At 48.8% G+C, this 20,833-nt stretch overlaps 1 protein-coding gene across 1 annotated transcript; it reads left to right on the top strand.

Moving 5' to 3' along the window:
- The first annotated feature begins 602 nt into the window (after positions 1 to 602).
- LOC111724416 (somatomedin-B and thrombospondin type-1 domain-containing protein-like) lies at positions 603 to 20,235 on the top strand. Its single transcript, XM_023511918.1, is given in 5 exon segments — positions 603 to 861; positions 10,695 to 10,889; positions 13,875 to 13,953; positions 16,362 to 16,538; positions 20,118 to 20,235. Coding segments are annotated over 5 exon segments (828 nt in total).
- The last annotated feature ends 598 nt before the right edge of the window (positions 20,236 to 20,833 follow it).

Below are 20,833 nucleotides of genomic sequence, written 5' to 3' on the forward strand. Positions count from 1 at the left end.
AAAAAAGATATGCAAGGGACTCAGGTTTGGGCAACACTGGTGACATGTAGAACCTGGCTCTCTGCCTCCTTCCTGGCAATTATTCTTACTTTTTATATAGATTTTTAAATTTTAATAGATTTAGTGGGCACAAATTGAATTCTATGACATGTATATATTGCATATTGTATGGTCTTACTTGGCAGTTCTGGCTACTATTATTTTAATAACATTGGCTGTTACTGTCAGCATTATTGCTATCATATTAATCATCACAGCATATGGGCTGCTAATGTTATTATTGCCATAACAATACCCCACTGTTCTCTATCATAATATAGTGCATTGCTTTGATGGCCTCTGTATCTTCTCGATCTTGGAACCCTGAGGCCATGGGAACTCTGCAAAGTTATTGCAGTAATTATTATCATTATCTTGGTATTTCATCGCCACAAGGATCTGTGCCAAATTTAAATAGTACCAAAGGAGCGGGAATGTCAGTTCGGTAACAGGTAGGAGGTGGCTCTGGGGAGGGGTCGGGCCCTGGAGCCTCCGCCCCAACTCAGGGCGGGCCACATAGGATCGTCCCCGTTGGCGTCCGTGTCCCTAGCCCGAGCCTGGCTATGGCCCCGCGTGGCGCGGTGCCGGTCCTGTCCCTGGCGTTGGTCCTGGACGCGATGGCCTGGGAACAGGGGCCTCCAGGCGTGATCTCGCCCTGGCGGGGTTGCGCCGAACTGGGTCGCTGCTGCCCAGACCGTGACCCAATGTGCTTCGCCCGCGGGCCACCGCGCTGCTTCTGTGATGAGGCGTGCGGCGCGGCGCGGGACTGCTGCGCAGACTACACGCGGGTCTGCCCCGCAGACTACACGCGGGTCTGCCCAGGTGCGCCCGGGAAGAACTGGGAACAGGACGAGGGCTCGGAGCAGAAGGAAGCCGGTGCGGGCTGGGGGTGCCGAGACACCTAGGGCGCTCTGGAATCCGAGAAGGCACACGAGCCGAGGGCAGGGTGGGGCGGGGAGGAGAGGGGCGAGTGGGGAGTGGGGTAGGCGGGACATGGGGGCTCGCGGGCAAGGGAGCGTCGCAGACGCTCTGTAAGTGAGAGGGAAGAGTGAGCTCTGGAGTTGCGGGCGGAGAAAGATGCGCAGGGCACGAACCTGTGCTTGGGAGTCCTGAGGGTTCGAATGGAGGGACCCCCTGGAGATTGTGGGCTGTTTGGGAGAAGGCATTGCAAGGACTGCGGGAGGAACCTGGAGGGCGCCGCGACTGGGGAGGTTCGGCACAGGCGCAGGACACGGCGGAGCGCAGGACACGGCGGAGGGCAGGACATGGGCGTGTGGGACACGGAGGGGTGCCAGAGCCGGAGGGCGACGCACCGAGGAGCACGCAGGCGGTAAGAAGTGCTCAGGAAGACTGGAGGGCTTGCGGGAGGGAGACTGGGTTGAGAGTAGGTGTTTAGTAAATGTTAGATTTTCTTGTCTCCTAACTGGTCCCCATGTCAGCCTCTTATTTAGCCTTTTATTTACTATTTTAGTAAATAAAAATTCAGGACAGACCCTGGTGCCGTGGCTCTTACCTGTAATCCCAGAATTTTGGATTGCTTGAGCCTAGGAGTTTGAGACTAGCCTGGGCAATGTAGTGAGACCTCCTCTTTACAAAAAATAAAAATTAGGTGGGTGGGGATGGGCCCCTGTAGTCCAAGCTACTTGAGAGGCTGCGCCAGGAGGATGTCTTGAGCCCAAGAGTTTGAGATTGCCGGGAACATTAAAGGTCCGCTGTACTGGAGCTCCAGCGACAGAGAGAGACCTCGTCTCAAAAAACAAAACAACCCCCCTCCCCAACCCAGTTAAATGAGAACTTCAGATTTGAATTTTAGCTGAACAATGATACTTTTTAAGGACAAAAGTATGTCCTAAATATTGAATTTATATTTATATATTAAAATTATTGTTTCTACTTACGTTAAAAATTATTGGCTGTCGTGGAATTCCTGTCTGTCTGGGCATCCTGTATTTTATCTGGTACACTTAGTTGGGTGATGGGCGTGGGACGTGGAGGGCTGTGAGGGAGGAGGAGGTGCACTCCTTGGGTGGCAGGGATGGGTCACAAGGCAGGAGAGGGTGGTGGGGAACCAAAGCTAGGGAAGGGCTGAGGCTGGGCGAGGCATGGGGTTCAGGGATGGAGGCGGGCACAGGGCCATGTGATTCCAGGGGGTGGCGAACTAGGAGGTTAAAATTGGTTAAAACTCCAGCAGGTGGGTCAGAGGCCCAGGGGCCTGATAAATATTTAAATAAGATCCCCTGTGGTCCCCTCATAAGCCCTGGCCACTGGATAAATCCAAGTATTCCTTGTAAAGGCCCCTCCAGAGAAGTGCCCACAGGGTTCGAAGTTAGGGGCCGCTTTAGTTGAGTCATTAGTGGGGAGGACTCTGTCGGTTTTAAATACTGGAAGTAAAATTTTCGTACTCACTGGAGACAACAATCTAAACTCTGTCCCCTTGTAAAGTGGACATGGCCCAACTCTCCAATGTCAGGGGGGAAGTGATCTCAGGGTAGCCCTCTACCTGAGGGACTACCACTGGAGAGTCCTTCAGGAATTTATGTTTAAAAGACAGGGCTGGCTGGGGCGGCTCACAAGCACATTGGGAGGCCAAGGCAGGAGGATCACTTGAGGCCAAGAGTTCAAGAGCAGCCTGAGAAACATAGGGAGACCTCCCATCTTAATTTTAAAATAATAACACACACACATATATTTCTATTCTATTCTATTGTAAGAGAGAGAGGGTGCTTTTAATTTATTTATTATTTATTTTTTGAGACAGAGTCTCAAGCTGTCACCTTGGATAGAATGTCGTGGCGTCATAGCTCACAGCAACCTCCAACTCTTGGGCTCAAGTGATCCTCTTGCCTCAGTTTTTCTATTTTTAGTACAGACAGCGTCTTGCTTTTGCTCAGGCTGGTCTCGAACTTGTAAGCTCAAGCAATCCACCTTCCTCGGCCTCCCAGAGTGCTAGGATTGCAGGTGTGAGCCACCGTGCCCAGCTAATGGATGCTTTTTAAAAAGTTCAAAATAGGGAGGATGTAACACCCATTTCCCATTCTTTGCCTGGGTGCTGGGCTAGGTGTCCCATTGAACCTAAATACATTCTCATAATCCTCTAGGGGGCGAGTATACAATAATATCCCTGTTTACCAGATAAGAAAAGCCAGGACCCCAAGAGAGGGATGGGCTTGGGCCAGCCTAGGCAGTCCAGCCGGTGGCAGAGCTGGGTCTCATCCCAGGTCTCCTAGCTTTTTGCTGCTTACAAGTACGAGTGGCAAGTGGTGGAAGTTCAGACAGCAGTGAGATGAAAAAGTACTTCTGGGTGTCTTCACTCTAGATTAAATTTGGGGAAGGGCTGGCTGTTTTGGGAATGCTTTTGTACCTGTCTGCTTTGTGGGTGGAGAGCGCAGAGCCAGGGGGATATGCAGAGTGAGGCTGAGGCCTCCGGTTAGCGCCACACACAGGGAGCAGGCCAAGGGATCAATGATACTTTCCCACGGCCTCAGCTGGACCCACAGACTCACACGATGTTATCGGCTCCCCAGTGGTTTCCTTCCTATGAAGAGCTGGGGCTGGTGAGCATGGGAGCCTCAAAGCTTTACCCTCCTCTTTGTCTTACTCTTTTGGAATCTTCCCCTTTATCTGCCTTGGGCAAAACTCCTTGTGAATAGACCCCGGAAAAAGTTCACTTTTCCACTTCCCAGGGGAGCAAGCAGGAGGCTGAGGTGGGGACCAGTCAGGAGGCAGAGAAATACTTGCTTTTTTCATGAGTGATTTCGGAAGTAAAACCAACTGCCTTAAATAATGGATTGTAGCAGAGAGAGATGTTGAGAATGACTTAAAAAACAAAAGACCCACAAAATAACAATCCTAACATTTGCTAAATACTTACCAAGTGCAGGAAGGTACAATTACGACAACCCTATGGAATAGTGTTACCATGTCCATTTTATAGATGAGGAACACTGGCACAGAGAGATTAAGTGACCTGCTCTGTGTCACACAGCTTCTAAACAGCAATCTGGCTCCAGTCCTCCGTATTTTATGGTTGCTGGAGTGTCGGAGAGACTCAGCATGTTAAGAGAGGGAAGAGGGGAAAAAGGAGCCCTTGACATCTCCCTGTACCAGTTCAGTTGCAACTGGTGGCTAACAGCTGTGTGCCCAGCTCAGCTAAGAGCAGCTGGGCCTGGAAGCAAGGTGCTTCTCAGGCTTATAATCTGCTTTCTAGGAGACAAAGTAGTTGTGAAAAAAAAAATTTCAGCCTGAGCAAGATGAAGCTTGGAAATAATTTGGTGAGGCTCAAGTGGAGGCAGGAGAGGGTGGGACTGGAATGACAAGAAAGTCCTTAAAGGACAGACACCATTGCATCTTCCAGGTTCTACTGAATGTTTCTAAGTATTTTATATATATTTTTAAACATTAGCTTTTTTTTTTTTTTTTGAGACAGTCCCACTCTGTCGCCCTGGGTAGAATGTCATGGTATCGTAGCTCACAGCAACCTCAAACTCCTGGGCTTGAGGAGTCCTGTTGCTTTAGCCTCCTGAGTAGCTGCCACCGTGGCTACTAGCTAGTTTTTTATTCCTTCTATTTTTAGTAGAGATGCTTAGGCTGGTCTCGAACTCCTGAGCTCAGGCAATCCACCCACTTTGGTTTCCCAGAGTGCTAGGATTACAGGTGTAAGCCATTGAACCTGGCTGAATATGTTATAATATTAATTCTCATCTCAACCCTGTAAGGATCGATGTTTCCATTTCTTCTCTCACGTGCTCTTTGTATTAGTCAGTATTCTCCAAGGTTGTGACATAACAAATTGACTTAAGCTAACAAGGGGATGTATTGATTTAGGTAACTGAAAAATAATCCAAGGATTCTGGAGCTTCAGGAATGGCTGGATCCAGGGGCGCCAAGGATGTCATCAGGGGCCCATCTCTTTCCATTGTTCAGTTTTCCTTGTGTTATCAGCATTCTCAGGCATGCTGTCACCAAGTGGTAGCAAAGATAGTGCCTAATAGCTTCAAACTAGCATCTCTAGTGGAATGAGAGCACCTTTCCCCAGATGTTCCGGCCAAAAATCTCAGGGCTGCTGATCACAGGCTCACTTTGGGTCAAGTGCTCATCCTTGATTCAGTTTATCACTGAGCCCTGGAAGAAGGAACATGTCAACTGTTCGTGTTTGGGTCACATGCCCCATGCCACGAAGGAGTGGTTGAGGCCAGCCCCTTCCAAACCATGTGGACTGAGAGTGGGGAGGGTTGGTTTGTTTCCAGAAACTTAAAGTAAAAGACGTTGAGATATTGAATAGGAAGAGGGGGTAGTAAATGACAGCGGATGAGTTGTGGGAAAATCTAGATTTGTAATCACTAGGCTTGAGGGAGGGGTCTCTATCTATGATCTACTATCAAAAAATACCTTTTATGAGCCATCTCAAAAGAGAATGGGCACTACTGTGGGATTTCAGGTGACAGGCAGGTCTGCATTCCAGAAAATCCTTTTGGAGACAATGAGTGGTCAGGGGCTGGGCTGTGAGGTTCAGAGAAGGTGGGGTTGGGAGAGTCCAGAAAGGCGTTACCTGATGAGCCTGGGCCTGTCAGGGTGGGGCAGAGCCATTCTAAGGGGGAAGTGAGAAATTCAGTCTGGTCCCAGCAAGGCTCAGCTGGCTCGATGCTATCACGTTTTCCAGGGCTTCTCTCCCACCTGTTAGGCTGATAAGCTAAGATGGCCCCTCTGCTTAGGAAAAGTGAGCCGGGATTTGTTTTGAGAACACCGCTATCTGGTGGCACCTTTTTGCAATGTCAGCCTGTGGTCGTCTTTCCTTTGTTGTTGTGAAGGCAAGATTGGCTCACTCAGTGTTCACGCACTGAGTCGCCGCGTGCCCAGCACTGGGTTTAGCGATGGGCTGTAGCAGGGAATGAGACAAACGAAGCCCCTGTCTCCCGGGTGCTGACATTCTCCTGGAGGAGGCAGCCACACTGTGAATCATCACACAGCTGTACCGCGTTTGCCACCCTGGGCCTCTAGGAGGTGTCTGTTCCCTCTCCCACGTGTGCTTCTTGGTGATCCCACAGATATCAGCAACATGGGTAGAGCGTGTGCAGGGTGGCGCCTGCCTAATTCTCTGCCAGCTTATCTTGCTGCAGCTGTACCAACCGCCTCCACATCCAGCCTTGACCTTGCCTCAGGACTTTTGCACTGCCTGCTCCCTGTGCCTGGAACACTCCCCCCAACATACTTAAGTGGCTCCCTCCATCTGTTCCCTGGGGGGTCTCTGCTCAGATGTCCTTTGTCATGAAGGCCTTCCCTGAGTCCTCTTGTATAAAATAGTCTCTTGTCACCAGATCCTTGCCACTGTTCATCTGCTGTGTTTCTCATAACATGTGTTACTAGTTGAAACCACGTTATCACGTTACTGATATTGTCTGTTCCCTCTACTGCTCCTCCAGGCAGGGGCTCTACCTACTTTGCTCATTTACGTCCCCAGCATCCTGCTCTACACACAGTAGGTCCCAAATAGGTGTTGAATGAATGCATAAAGACCCCCCACTGCACTGAGAACTTATGATAGGCTCAGTACTTTGCTTTCACCATTGCAACGACCCTGTCTGACTGTGGTTTGCATCCAGGTTTGTCTGACTCCAAACCCCTGTTTTGATTTAGGGATTTTGCCTTGTAAGCCTCAGTTGCCTCATCTGGGAGATGGGTTTGACAACAGTGCCAATACATTGGGAGTTGGGGGTCCTGGCAGGTGAGAGATGGTACACACAGAAGGGTATAATGGAAGAGGATTCTATTCACTCCTAAGGGACAGGAGGACAGAGGGACATGGTGTCATTGGACTCTGGTTAGGACGGGATCCATAACCAAGGGCGCCTGTCCCCCCAAGTGGGGGGGCTAGACTTGCCTGCACTCTCCTCCCACCCTCCTATCCCTGCTGGTACCCCCATTGGCTCAACTCTACTAGCTATCAGGGGCCAGGGAAGCTGAGTGGGCCCAGGATTAAATTAAGTCACGTAGGCGACTTGCACGACTCTGGATGAGAGACATGATTGCCGCGATTGTTAGGTGGATGGCGACAGCACCGGGGGATTCGTCGGCTGTCGTACTTGATTTCTCCCCTCCCCCCTTCCTGCCCTCCTCTTCATTTCTTTTATTTTCCTTGCTTATCCCCCCTTCTTCCTCCCCTCTTTCTTCCTTCCCTCTGAACATTTCAACTCTGCCAAGATGGGCAGGTTGAAGGACTGTTTGCTCCAAGAAAAACATTTTGTAAACCTCTGAGATTTATGCAAAGAATGTGTGACTTTCTGAGGTGCCGGAAGCAGCACTGTCTGTTTTCACAACACAATAACCCCCTTTTCTCACCAGCACGCACACTTTTTCCCCCTCGCATTTTGGTGTTATTGAAGGAGTACAGCGTCTGGCGGCTGGTGAGTACTTTTCCTTGTTCGCGGCTGTGTCTCCAGCACCTGGGACAGTGCCGGGCCCGCAGTGGATGGTTGGTAAATATTTGAGGAGTGAGTGAATTAATTCTGACCGCGGTCGCCACCTGTGTGTGCAGGAAATGTTTGTGTTGTGCCGCGGACAAGACTTGCTGGCACGTCCGTAGAAATTCTGTTGCTGGGAAGTGCGTGGGATCTGGTGTGAACAGGACAGTCCTAGCGGTGACATCATCAGAAAATATCACCTGTGGTAGGCACAGGGAACCCTTCAAGGACGAGGACCCCCAGGTCCTTACTTTCTTCTATTATGGTGAACTATTTCAGACCTACAGAATGCAGAGAGAATAATACAGTGACCCTTTAAGAAGGGGTCAAAAAACTAAGAAATGAATTCTGTCAAATGCCACTGAGAGGTAGGATGAGGTGCGAGGAGGGTGGATTGCTCGAGCTTAGGAGTTCGAGATCACCCTGAGCCAGAGTGAGACTCTGTGTCTACTAAAAAAGAAAAAAAAAGAAAAAAAGAAAAACTGAGGCAAGAAGAGCTCTTGAGCCCAAAGTTTGAAGTTGCTGTTAACTGTGATGATGCCATGGCACTCTACCCAAGGTGACAGAGTGAGACTTTGTCTCAACAAATAAAGACAAATGCCACTCCAGCATCTGTGTCTCTCTCCTGTCCCACTCTCCTCAGAGATGACTACAAGGCTGATTTGGGTGTTTATAATTCCTATGCTTGGAAGGATTTATGTGTGTGTGTGTGTGTGTTGATTTAGGGATTCTGCTTCTTAAGCCCAAGTTTCCTCGTCTGTGAGGTGGGTTTGACAGTAATGCAAATACAAATAGCCAGGCATTGTGGCAGGCACCTGTAGTCCCGGCTACTCGGAAGGCTGAGGCAAGAGAATCACCTAAGCCAGCGGTTCTCAACCCTGTCGCACCCCACAGGAACTGTATTAAAGGGTCACAGCAGTTGAGACCCACTGGGCTAAGCCCAAGAGCTGGAGGTTGCTGTGAATTGTGACGCCACAGCACTCCACCAAGGGTGACCAAATAAAACCCTATCTCTAAAATAAAAATAAAAATAAATAAATAATGCAAATCCATTGGGAGGTGGGGTCCTGGCAGGTGAGAGATGGCACCTGTAGGAGAGTACAATGGAAGCGAGTTTAAGATGGACTCTATTCACAGAGGCAAGGGACAGGGGTACAGAAGGACATGGTGTTATTGAACCTTGGTGAGGACAGGATCCATAACCAAGACCTCCTGTCCCCCCAAGTGGGGGGCTTAGACCTGGCTGCACTCTTCTCCCACCCTCTGATCTACTGGTGTCCTCACTGGCTCAACTCTGCTGGCTGTCAGGGGGCCTGGCTGCGCAGGCTTCCCAGACCATAGAGCAGGACAAAGAAGGGTGGAGAGTGATCTGGAACATCCGGGACAGTATATTCTTGTGATTCACAGTAGTTATTATTATTTTTTTAAGAGACAAAGTCTTGCTCTGTTGCGCAGACTGGAGTGCAAGTGACATGATCACAACTCACTGCTGCCTCAAACTCCTGGGCTCAGGTGGTATTCTTGCCTCAGGCTCTTGAGTAGTTGAGACTACAAGGCATGTACCACCATGTCTGGCTGATTTTTTAAAAAAACATTCTTTTTGTAGAGACAGGGTCTTGCTATGTTGCCCAGGTTGGTCTCAAACTCCTGGCCTCAAGTGATCCAATTGTCTCGACCTCCCAAAGTGCTGGAATTATTGTGTCCAGCCTAGTTACATTCTATAAAGTTAGTTGCCACAAACACCCAATTTATAATACTGAACCATGGCTCCTAGGGGAAGTATGTACACATGAATCTCTCATAGATTACAATCTTAAATCCTAAGAACAACTCATCAGGGTTGATTTTATTTATGTTTATTTTACAAAAGAGTGTTATGAAGTGTCTCATCTAACTGCGCATGGTGTGCACCTGTAGTCTCAGCTACTTGAGAAGCTGAAGTGGGAAGATCCCTCAAGCCCAGGAGTTTGAAGCTGCAGTGAGCTATGATCGTGTCACTGCACTCCAGCCTGGGCAGCAGAGTGAGACCCTGTCTCTAAAAAACGAAAAATTAAAATAAAAAAAAGAAAGAAAAAAGAAGTGTTAAAGGGTAGTGCCTGTGGCTCAAAGAAGTAGGGCGCCAGCCCCACATACCAGAGGTGGCGAGTTCAAACCTGACCTTGGCCAAAAACTGCAAAAAAAAAAAAAAAAAAAAAAAGTATTGTTAAGTGGCTTACCTGAGGGCACCTCATTAATGGGTGCCCAGAGCTGGGATTCAAACCCCATCCAGCTGGCCCAGGGTCAGAGCTTCTTCCACTACAAATTCCCGTCCCCACTGTCTCCATCCTCTGGTCTGAAGCCAGAACAAGAAGGCAGAGAGGGCCCTAGGTTGACCTCAGCTGTGAGCATCACATGGAGTGACTCAACATTTTCACTCTGCACTTGTCTGTGAATAACTACGAAAGTGCTGCAAGGAGTGACTCATAATTTTAGCAACTAGGTGAGTGAACAAATACAAAATCTGCAAATAATGAGGATGGACCATAGGTACACGTATTTACTATGCCTGTAAGAGCATCTAATGACTACAGCACCGTGTTGCAGGGTTTGAAGCTGTATATGTGAGTAGCATGATGGTGGAGTGCGTATCCTTTTGCAAATGGCTTCTTTCTATTCCAGGTTGTTGACAGTGTGGCTGTGGTTCATTTTCTCTGCTGCAGAGGAAAAGCTGGTATTTATTAAGCACCTGCTGTGTGTCAGGGCTGAATGCTGAATATGCCTCATCTCAGTGGTTCTCAACCTTCCTCACACCGCGGCCTTTTAATATAGTTCCTCGTGTTGTGGTGACCCCCAACCATAAAATTATTTTCGTCGCTACTTCATAACTGTAATTCTGCTACTGTTATGAATTGTAATGTAAGTATCTGATATGCAGGAGACCCCCCCAAAGGGGTCGCGACCCACAGGTTGGGAACCGCTGCCTTATCTGGTTGAATCCTGAAAGGTGCACACTATCCTCACTGTCATCTGATAAGAGAAGAAACCGAGGCATAGAGAGCTGAAGCTAGGCCACATTGCATGGACTCGGATTTGCATGAGTTCTAGCACTCAGTGAGGTGTTTTGGGGGATTCGACTCACGGGGATGGTAGAGGAGAGCTGGCTAGTAGTCAGCTGAAGCCGGCAGAAGCTGTGTTTGAAGACACCCCCTTCTCTTCCAGCGGTCTCTTGCGTTGTGGCCGAGTGGAGTGGCTGGAGTCGCTGTGTCAAGCCCTGCCAGGTCTCCTACCGTGTTCGCCAGAGGCACGTCCTACAGGAACCGAGGAATGGGGGTATCCCCTGTCCCCCTCTGGAAGAGCGGGCTGGCTGTGTAGAGTACTGGAGCTGCCAGGGAGTGGAGTGCCAGCAGTCCTTGCGTGAGTAATGAGTAGGGTGGCCCCATGGGTGACCAGACCAGTCTGGCTGGACTGCAGGGCCCTCTGTGAGCTCCTGGTGGGGCCTGAGTTTGGGTGGGACTTTGCCTGCCTTTCCATGATCCTCTCACCTCCCACTCTGTGAATGAGTTAAGAAGCCCTGAATTCCACTAGGCTTCTCAGCGTCTTCTTTCTAATCCTCTCCCTGTGTGAATCAGTCAGGACTTTGAGTGAAGGTGACCTGAGCAAAAATTTATGGCTCATGTGACTAAAATACCAGGGGCTTCATTCAGGCATGGCTGGATCCAGGAGCTCAGTCAAAGGTTGCCTGGGAATCTCCACACCCTCGGCTCTATTTTCCTTGCCTTGGCCCCAATTCTCAGGCAGGTTATCTAGGCTTCTCTCCAACCAGCTCAGCAGCTGGAAGAGAAGGCTTCCTTCCCCAAATATCCTAGAATAAAGTCTTTTTTTTTTTTTTTTTTGAGACAGAGCCTCAAGCTGTCCCCCTGGGTAGAGTGCTGTGGCATCACAGCTCAAAGCAACCTCCAACTCCTGGACTCAAGTGAGTCTCCTGCCTCAGCCTCCCAAGTAGCTCGGACCACAGGCACCTGCCACAACGCCAGGCTTTTTTTAAAATTTTTTTTTGGTTGCAGCCATCATTGTTGTTTTGGCAGGCCCGGGCTGGATTCAAACCCATCACCTTAGGTGTATGTGGCTGGCACCTTAGGCACTTGAGCCACAGGCGCTGAGCCCTAGAATAAAGTCTTATCAGCTTTGCCTGGGTCATGTGCCTCTGCTAAGCCAATCAGTATGGCCAGGGCGGGGTGGAATACTCTGGTGACCAAGCCTGGGGCACTGTGCAATATTCATTTCACCCCTGGAGTGGATCTTTGGTAGCCCTGGAGTCCACTATCTGCCCCACCTGTTCTGGGTCAGAGGTTACAGCAATTAACAACACAGACAAGAAGGCTTATTGGAGCTGGTGCTCTGGGGGTTCCTATTCTACCACTCATCAGTCATGTGATCATGGTCAAGTTTCATAGCCTTGCTGAGCCTCAGTTTTCCCTTCAGTAGAATATGAATGGTAAGGTTGGCCTCCCTTTACCATTGGATTAGGGTTGGATTAGTCACTGATGTGAATGGGTGATGCTGGTAAAGGTTCCTATACAAGGCAGGTGCTCAGTGAGCTGCTTCACAGTGGGCCACTGTTTTGCAGCTGATATTCCCATACGGTGGTGAAGGGACAAGCATTAAAACATCCAAGTGAGATGGTGCTGACAGCAGATTGGCGGGATCAGTCATGAAGATCAAGGGCCTCCTAGTTGGAATGGTGAGCAAGGAAGGTAATTCAGCTGCTGCTTGTAGAGCACGGATTACGTTCCAGATGCAAATCATATATCACCTATTAAATTCTGACAATAACTCCACGAGGCAGCTGCTAATATTATACCCATTTTGCTGATGAGGAGAATGAAGCTCAGAGAGGTGCAGTAACTTGACCAAGGTCACTCAGCTCTAAGGGAGGAGGCCTGGGACTAGACCCTGGGCTTATCTGGGGCTCTCCTTACTGCTGTAGGCTGCACTGAAGCACTGTAGCTACAGGGAGAGAAAAGGGCAAAGAGGCTGGGAATCAGGTGTGTACGGCAAAGGCTCAGTCCAGTCCCTGTGGTAGAAGCAGGGAGAGGGGCCTGGGATGCCCCATTGTGGCCTCCTCTAGGTCACAAGCATTAGTTCAACACTATTAATAAATCTTTAATTCAGCTCAATCACTGAATAGGAAGGGTAGAGACTTCCTATGGTATTTTTATTTTCCTAAGGAATCACCAACCTCTTGTGAACTATCAATTCTCCTCCTCTATGTTCTCTGTCTGGTCTAGAAAGAAAGAGACTTGGAAGTTGGCCCAGTAGAGTAATTTTATTTATTCATTTAGTCATCCACCAGTGTATCCCCCCTGCTTCCTTTCTTCCATCCTTCCATCTTTTCATTCACTCACTTATTGATCCATCCATCTATTCGTATCCATCCATCCATCCATCCACCCTCCCTCCTTCCATCCTGTCTTCCCATCCATCCATATATTTCATCTATTCACCTGTTAACTATCCATCCTGATTTCCATTCATCATCTCTCTTTCTCTTCTACTCACCTGTCTCTCCGTTTCTTCCATCTTCCTATCTTCTTTTTTGTCTGTGTATCATCCATCCATTCTTTCTTTCTTCCATCATTTCAGCCCTCCATATCCATTCATTTAGTTCTTTTTATTTTTTAAGAGACAGTGTTTCACTCTGTCACCCAGGCTGGAGTGCAGTGATGTGATCATAGCTCACTGCAGCCTCTAACTCCTGGGCTCCAGTGATCCTCCTGGCTCAGTCTCCCAAGTAGTTGGGCCTACAGGTGCACACCACCACACCAAGTTCTTATCTACTCTTCCTAATCATTCACTCATTCATTCACCAGATCAGTCATTTGAAAACTGTTTTTTTTTTTTTTTTTTTTTTTTGAGACAGAGCCTCAAGGTGTCCCCCTGGGCAGAGTGCTGTGGCATTACAGCTCACAGCAACCTCCAACTCCTGGGCTCAAGTGAGTCTCCTGCCTCTGCCTCCCAAGTAGCTGGGACCACAGGCGCCTGCCACAATGCCCGGCTATTTTTTGGTTGCGGTCGTCGTTGTTTGGCGGGTCCAGGCTGGGGATTCGAACCCGCCACCTTAGGTGTATGTGGCTGGCGCCTTAGCCGGTTGAGCTATAGGCGCCGAGCCTGAAAACCGTTTTTGAGGCCCATGATACACCACGCCCTGGAATGTTAGAGATAAATCCTCCTTCCAATACTATAAAGTAGGGACCACCTGCCCATTTTTGAGATCCCACAGTCTTATTCAGGCTGTTGAGTAAGTGACTTGGATGCTAGGTGTACCCACTCCTGGTATCCCATGGTGCCACAGCCTGGGGTGCTGTCCTCCCTAACTCTGTTTTTTTCTTTGGCGTATAGTCCCTGCTCTGATAACCACAGGCAGCTATGGGAAAGAGCGGGAAAAGTGAGGTATTCCCAAGAAGCAGGCCGCAGTAGGGTATGTGGAAGCCAGTGAACCCAAGGTCAAACTGAAGTTTGTGAATATTCTTTTTTGAACGAAATTGCTTTTCTACATCTCTCTCTCTCACTTTGGTTACTTCTTTAAACTCATTAATATGGATTTGAAAGTCCTCAGTAATTGGTCTCCATTCCACTTCATTCTTTCAACATTTATTGAGTGCCTGCAGTGGGACAGGCACTGTACTAGGCCTTGGGGCTATAGTAAGAAACAAAAAAAGAGACAGAAATACTTGCCCTCATTGAATGGACAATCTAGAAGGAGGAGGAATACAACAAAGAACATGTTAGATGCTGCTAAGGGCCATAATAAAAACAAAGAAAAAAAATAAAGCAGGAAAGGAAGTAAGAGTGTCAAGGACATCCTCCCTGGGAAGGTGAGTTGTGAACTAAGATCTGGAGGAGGCTGTCTAGGGGACGAGGGTGTCTGAAAGAGAGAATGGTTTCCAGGCAGGGTATGCCTAGCATGTTGGAGGATCTGGAGAGCAGGGTGAGAGTGGGAAATGGGCGGCACATCACAGGCCTTTCGGCTGTAGTAAGGAGTTGGACACTTTCTCTCATGACATGGGAGTCATGGCAGCTTCCGAGCAGAAGCATAACATGATCTGACCTAGGTTTTCACAGGATCCCTTTGGGTGCGGTGTGGAGAGAGAATAGATTGTGGAAAAGAAAGGAGGAGAATCTGGAGACCAAGGAGGAGGAAGTTGCATAGGTTCAGGCAAGAGGTGAAGGTGGTTTGGATCAGGGTGGTAGCTCTCTTGCCTCATGAAGGGTGGATTGCAGGGAGTGAGACAGACCAGCAAGTCGAGGATGGCGGTGATGAGGTTAAACTTCTACAGTGATGCTTGGTACATGATAGGTACTCAGTAAACATCAATTGAAAGAATAAGGTCTGAACGAAGTCAGCAGCAATGGAGAAGAACAGAACTAAATTAGGATTGTTCTGATCGCAAGTGACAGAAACTCAACTCCAGCTGCTCAAGGGAAAGAGAATTATTGGTTTACATAACTGGGAAGGAAGCTCTGAAACTGTTATTTCAAGCATGGCTTGCGACAAGAGTGCACAGAATGTTGTTGGAATCTGCTCTCATTGTATTTCCCTCCCTCTTTCCATGGACCAGTTTCATTCTCAATCAGGCTGTGTCCCTGTAGTGGCCAAGATGGTCATCCTGGGGATATTGTGGGGGAGAAGCAGCCCCAAAGGCGACCTCTCTCTAGTCTCCAAGTATCATTTCCAGAAGAGAGACCCTGATTGGTCCTGCTTGGATCCTTGGCCCATCCCTGAGCCAATCACTGTGCCCAGGAAGATAGAGGAACTCTGATTGGTCAACTCTGATCTTCTGCCGACTCTAGCGGCACGTGTGGGAGCTGGGAGTGGGTACTCTGAGCCACTGCCTCTCCAAAACCTTCTAGGATGAGGGCAAGCTTTCCCTAAGTAAACCACCAAGAGGGAAGCAGAACGTGTGTTGGGAAGACAGAATTTCCAGTTGTCACAGCTTTCTGGTAGGGGGACAGACTCCTGAAGAGTTATGGGGCAGCTCAGAGAGGAAAGGATTGGGAACAGGTTTGGGGTGTATCCCTGAAAGAAACACGCGGTCCGCTCCTCGGGCCTCCCCGAGGCTGCAGCCGCCAGGGGGCAGCAGCTTCACACAGCGTCATCCCCGCGTCCTCGAAAAGCTGCGGCTCTTCCAGCAGGGGGTGCTATTTACTGCTATTTGTAGAAAAAGTTGGGCAGAGGTAAAATTTTGGCAAATTGAATCATATTTCAGAATAAGAAGCGAGCTCTCCCCCCTCTAGACTGGGGAGCTTCCCTTTTAAATAATTATCATGCTAAATAATTTCTATAAAATGGGATCTTTTGAGAAAAATGTAACGGAGTGCTTAGAGTCTCCATTTAGGTTCTTTTCAATTTAACTGATTCCATTTTAGGCACGTTACTTACTAGTTGTGTGACACTGGGTGAATTGTCTCTCCCATCCTCAGTTTCCTAGTCTGTAAGGTGGGGCAACACCTTCCTTTTAGGGTTTCCCTATTCCCTTGGATCAAATAATTTATTTAGCAAATTTTTACCGAGCCAGGGACAATTGTAAGAGTTGGATCCACCAGCAAATAAAACAAAGGAAAAAATTCCTGCTTTTCTGGAGTTGGAGACCAAGGAGAAATAAAATAGTCTTTTGAAGAAAGTGCGTGGAGCAGAGCCTGCCTGGCACATGGTAAGCCCTCATCAATATTGAGAAAGCAGGAGTTGAGTCTTGTTGTATCAACACGTTGATGTGGATTGAGTTGCCCCAAAGGCTTCTATATCAGGGAGAAATTGTATCCACCTGGGCCAGACAGGCCATAAGCTCTCACCAATGCTTGGGCTGGTGTCTTCCTATGTGGCTTCAGGTACTGTATCCAGTTCCGGTTGGGGTTCATTCCAGGGAGCTGTGGACAGGTGAAGGCTCGCCATGCCCAGTGGACAAGGTATCTGAGCCAGGGCCACATGGTCTGCGTGAAGTGTGAATGGCCTGCCCAGGATGCCAGGAGCCAGCGCTGTTACGGGGATGGTGGAGGGGCCCGAGGGTGAGCTGTGGGACTTGGGCACGGGTAGGTGTGACTGTAGAGCCAGGAACTTCTCTGCTGCCTGAAATGGTGCCCTGGGGGGAGAGATGCCTTCCCCTAGCCAGGGCAGAGCCCAGCAGGGTCCTGGTCCAATGTCTGAGCAGATCAGCCAGCTAGAAGCCAAGCTCCTGCCACTTCCAGCCGTGTAATCATAACCTGTCTGATTCCCAAGTGCCTCAGCTGAAAATGCAGATACTAAGAGGTGCTCCCGTGAGGCTGGGGTGAGGGTGAAGTGAGATTGTACAAAAGCACAGCTCCTGGCATCTAGAAAGCACTCAAGAGAAGAGAACCGATCTAATCATAAATGCAAGTCCTTGAAAGCTGAGTTTGCTTGCTCTCATTTTATAGGTGGGGAAACCAACTTAGAGAGGGAGTGTGACTTAGTCAGGGTCACACAGCAGGATTTGCCCAGATTTGACTTACTTCAGCCCCCTAGACTGCTCCCACAAGAGCAGGGTATCTGAGAAAGCACTTCACATACTAATTATAAGAATAGCTAACATTTAGGGCTTACTGGGAGCTGGGGATTACGCTAAGCTTTTTAGACTCATTCATTGGTTCAGTGTTTGTTGAGCACATATTATTGAACATGTGCTGGGCAATGTTCTGGGCTCTGGGAGACTGCAGTGAACAAAGCACTGTGGCCCCTTTTATGGAGAGAGCGTTCTATGGTGAGGAGACAGACATCAGACAAGTAAATCTATGATTCTTCAGAGGAGGGATAAGTGTTGGGGAAAGAAAGCAGAGTGAGGGCAAAGTTCTGGGCGTTGTGATTTTTAAAAGCCAGGTCAAGGAGGGTGACACAAAGAAGGTGACATTTGAGCAGAGATCTGAAGGACATGAGAGAGGGAGCCATGTGGATCTCTAGGGGCAGGGTCTTACAGGCAGAGGATGTGGCAAGTGCAAAGGCCCTGAGGTGGAACGTGCCTGCTGCATTTGAGGAAGAAGAGAGGCCAGTGTGGCACAAGGACATGAGGGCAAGAGGGCATGCAAGGAGGCACAGTCACCCTAACACACAGTGTGCCATTGAAATACTTCTAGGGTTTCTGCTTTCCAGATGAGGAGACTGAGGTGCAGAGGGGTGCCTGGGGTTGCACACCTAGCAAGAGGCAGAAATGATCCTAAACCTGTCAGACCCCCAAGCCATAGTCTCAAGTCTAGTCCAGACTGCTTCCCACTGAACGCTTGGGGATTATCGTGGGAACACAAGCTTTCTCTGGGGTCTGTCCAGGGAGTTCTTCTACCATTTCCTTTGAAAATGAAGCTCTCCTGCTTTCTGCAGGCCTCGAGAAGGGCATGCCAGGTAGGGCGGGTGATAGGAACTGATGTGTCTGGACAAGCGGCATTGGGGCCGCACAAATTGGGCAAATCTCTGTCCCTTACCTGCTGTGTGACTCTGGGCAGGGCCTCCCCCTGACTCTGCTCATCCCCACCACATAGGATTGTGGAGAGGATCTCAAGCCCTTTGTTCAGCACCTGACCCTTTGTAGATACTTAGTAATGGGAGCGGCTGTCATCCTGTCTCGTCCGTAGAATAGGTGTAATAAAACCTGCTTTGCGAAAATGAGGCAGAATGGGTGTGATGAGCCTACATAGGAAGTGCCCAATAAATAAATGTCTCTGACAATATTAACATATTATCCCAGTGTAGGGAGGCCCTTGCTGCCAACTGCCCTCCAACCTCCCTCCCAGGTACTGTCCTAGCCCTGAGATTCCATCATTAGAGATTCATTCGTTGGGATAGGGGCTTCATTTCTCAGAGCCTCAGTTTATCCATCCTCTGATTAATGCCAAATTTCCCTGTGGACGCAAATACTCCGGCATGTGAAACGTGGCACTTTCACGAGACTGAGAGGCGGGTCTCAGAGAACCCTGTCTTCCACCAGGGATGGGAAGGAACGGAAAAGAGAGCCAGGCCTGTGTCACAGAGAGGCATCTGTACACACTCCCCACCCGGCCAGGGCCACAGAACAGGTGACGGAAGCTCTGATTGGGGCATGAGCTCACCAGGAAGGACTTGGCAGAGCAGGGGGATCAGAGCGAGGACAGAGATGAACCGCCAGCCGGATTCTTTCCGTGGGCAGCTGGCGAGAGCGGGCATGCAAAGGGCATGGGCCTGGAGAGGGATTAGCTTGTCAGTTGGGGATTGTAGGAGGGTTGACGTAGCCTGAGAAGTATCTCTGAGTTTGGGACAAGCAGAAGGAACACTTCCCTTGATGAGCCACTCATCTAAAGTGTGCTGGGGGCCAATGAGATGCTTTACCAGTGTATTCTCAGTCAGTCTTCACAAGCCCTTTTGAGACAAGGGACATTAACTCCATTTTCTGTAGTGGTGGTGGCAATAATTATAACTTTGGGTGTTGTGGTTTGTGAAGCACCTAGCAGGTGCCAGGTGCTGTGCTTAGAAGCTTCCAGTCGTGACTGGTACATAACAGACACTCACTCAGTGTTTCTTATTGTTATTTTGATTTTTTTTTTGCAGTTTTTGGCCCGGGCCGGGTTTGAACCCGCCACCTCTGGCATATGGGGCCAGAGCGCTCTACTCCTTTGAGCCACAGGCGCCGCCCTTATTTTGCATTTTTTAAAAAATTTGAATTATATCTACACAAAATTGGCTGGAAAATATATGAACAGGTTAACAAATGTTTAGGAAGGAGACACACCTGAGTAGTCACTGCCCAGGCAAGGAACAGAACCTGGCTGGCCCAGACCCTCTGGGGCCCCCTTGTAGCCCCTCCCCCACAAAGGAAGCCTGGAGCTTCCTGTAGGGTGTTACTGACCTTGGTGAAGATTCCCAAATTCTATAGTTTAATTTTTTCCCTTAACTTTACATGAACAAACAATGCAGGGTATACCCTTTGGAATTTTGTTCAATATGAAGTTTGCAAGGGTTATGTAGCTTTAGATGTTGTTTATTCTTGTTGCTGAGATGGTTTGCCAGCCAGTATTATTATCATTTTTATATTCTCTGTACACTGTATCTCATTTAACTCACCCAACACCATAGAGAGGAGGAAATTATTGAGATCTCTTGTTTCTTGCGGAGGAGAGGGAGGCTCCTGGGAGCTAGGTCACAAACCCCACTTGGTCCCAGAATCTGTGTTCTTAGCCACTCCACTGTGTTGCCTCCCAAAGAGGAAGGGAAGGTGGCACAGAGAGGTTAACCAACTTGCCTAAGTTTGCCCAGCAGGGGCACGATAGCACCACCTCCCCAGACTCTCAGAACTGACTCTGATTGCCCCATGTGGCCTTTGAGGGTTGGTGGCTCTGTGGCCATCTCGAGGCTGACTTCTCCATCAGGGCCCAGTGCTCACACACTATTAAGTCCCATAAAAGCACTTTAATTTTAATTTTTTTTTAAAACCAGAAGAATAAAAATCTACATCATCATAATAACGTATGGCTAACAATGAATCCGGGCTGGTTGATGTTCATCTTCATACAAGGCGGTCAGAACCACGGAGGAAGGGACCCACAGAGGCAAGTGTCCTGGGACCTCAGGAAGTCGTAATTTGACTGAGCCAGCCCTGTCTCTTGCAGGAACAAGCTGTTGCTGTGGCAAGCAGCCGGCCACCCCCGGTGCCAAGGGACCTGGGAGAGGCTGGGGCCACTCCGGGATTGCTCCTGCCCCACCGTCCACAGCTTCGTCTTCATCTAGCCTCTGTGCCCCAGCTGTCCAGAGCCCTCTTTGCAAAGCCCTGGGAGATGCCAGGGAAGCCCACAGGACAAGTGAGTGGGGAGAAGTCTGCAATTCTGAGACTGAAGGAAGAAGCCTTGTTGTTATGTTGACACTGAAAATAGCTTTATATTTCTGCTCAGTGCCAGCTGAGTCACAGCCCTATTGATACCGCCTTCCACTCCAGGACTTCCCAAATTTCATCTCAATACAGTCTTCTGGCCTTTGCTCCATTCTACATACTGTACATTTGACTTTTAAAATTGACTCCCTATCCCCCTATTTTGTTTTTACTTAAATAAATTTATTTTAAAAGGAAACTGACACTTAAATCTGTGCGACTAAACAGAAAACATTTTATCACAATTACAAATGAAAATAAATAAGAATAGCAAACACATTAAGCACCTGCAGAGTGCCACGCGCTGTCTCGGTGCTTTACACATAGTGACTTACTGCATCCTGAGTTAGGTGGGATTATTAGCTCCATATTGCAAATGAGAAAATTGAGGCTCAGAGAGGTTAGGCCACTTGGTCGAGGTTGCACAGCTAGCACATGGCAGAGTGGGGATTCGAACCA

Source organism: Otolemur garnettii, unplaced genomic scaffold, assembly GCF_000181295.1.
Source record: "Otolemur garnettii isolate 467f Iridium unplaced genomic scaffold, OtoGar3 scaffold00023, whole genome shotgun sequence".
Taxonomy (NCBI): Eukaryota; Metazoa; Chordata; class Mammalia; order Primates; family Galagidae; genus Otolemur; species Otolemur garnettii.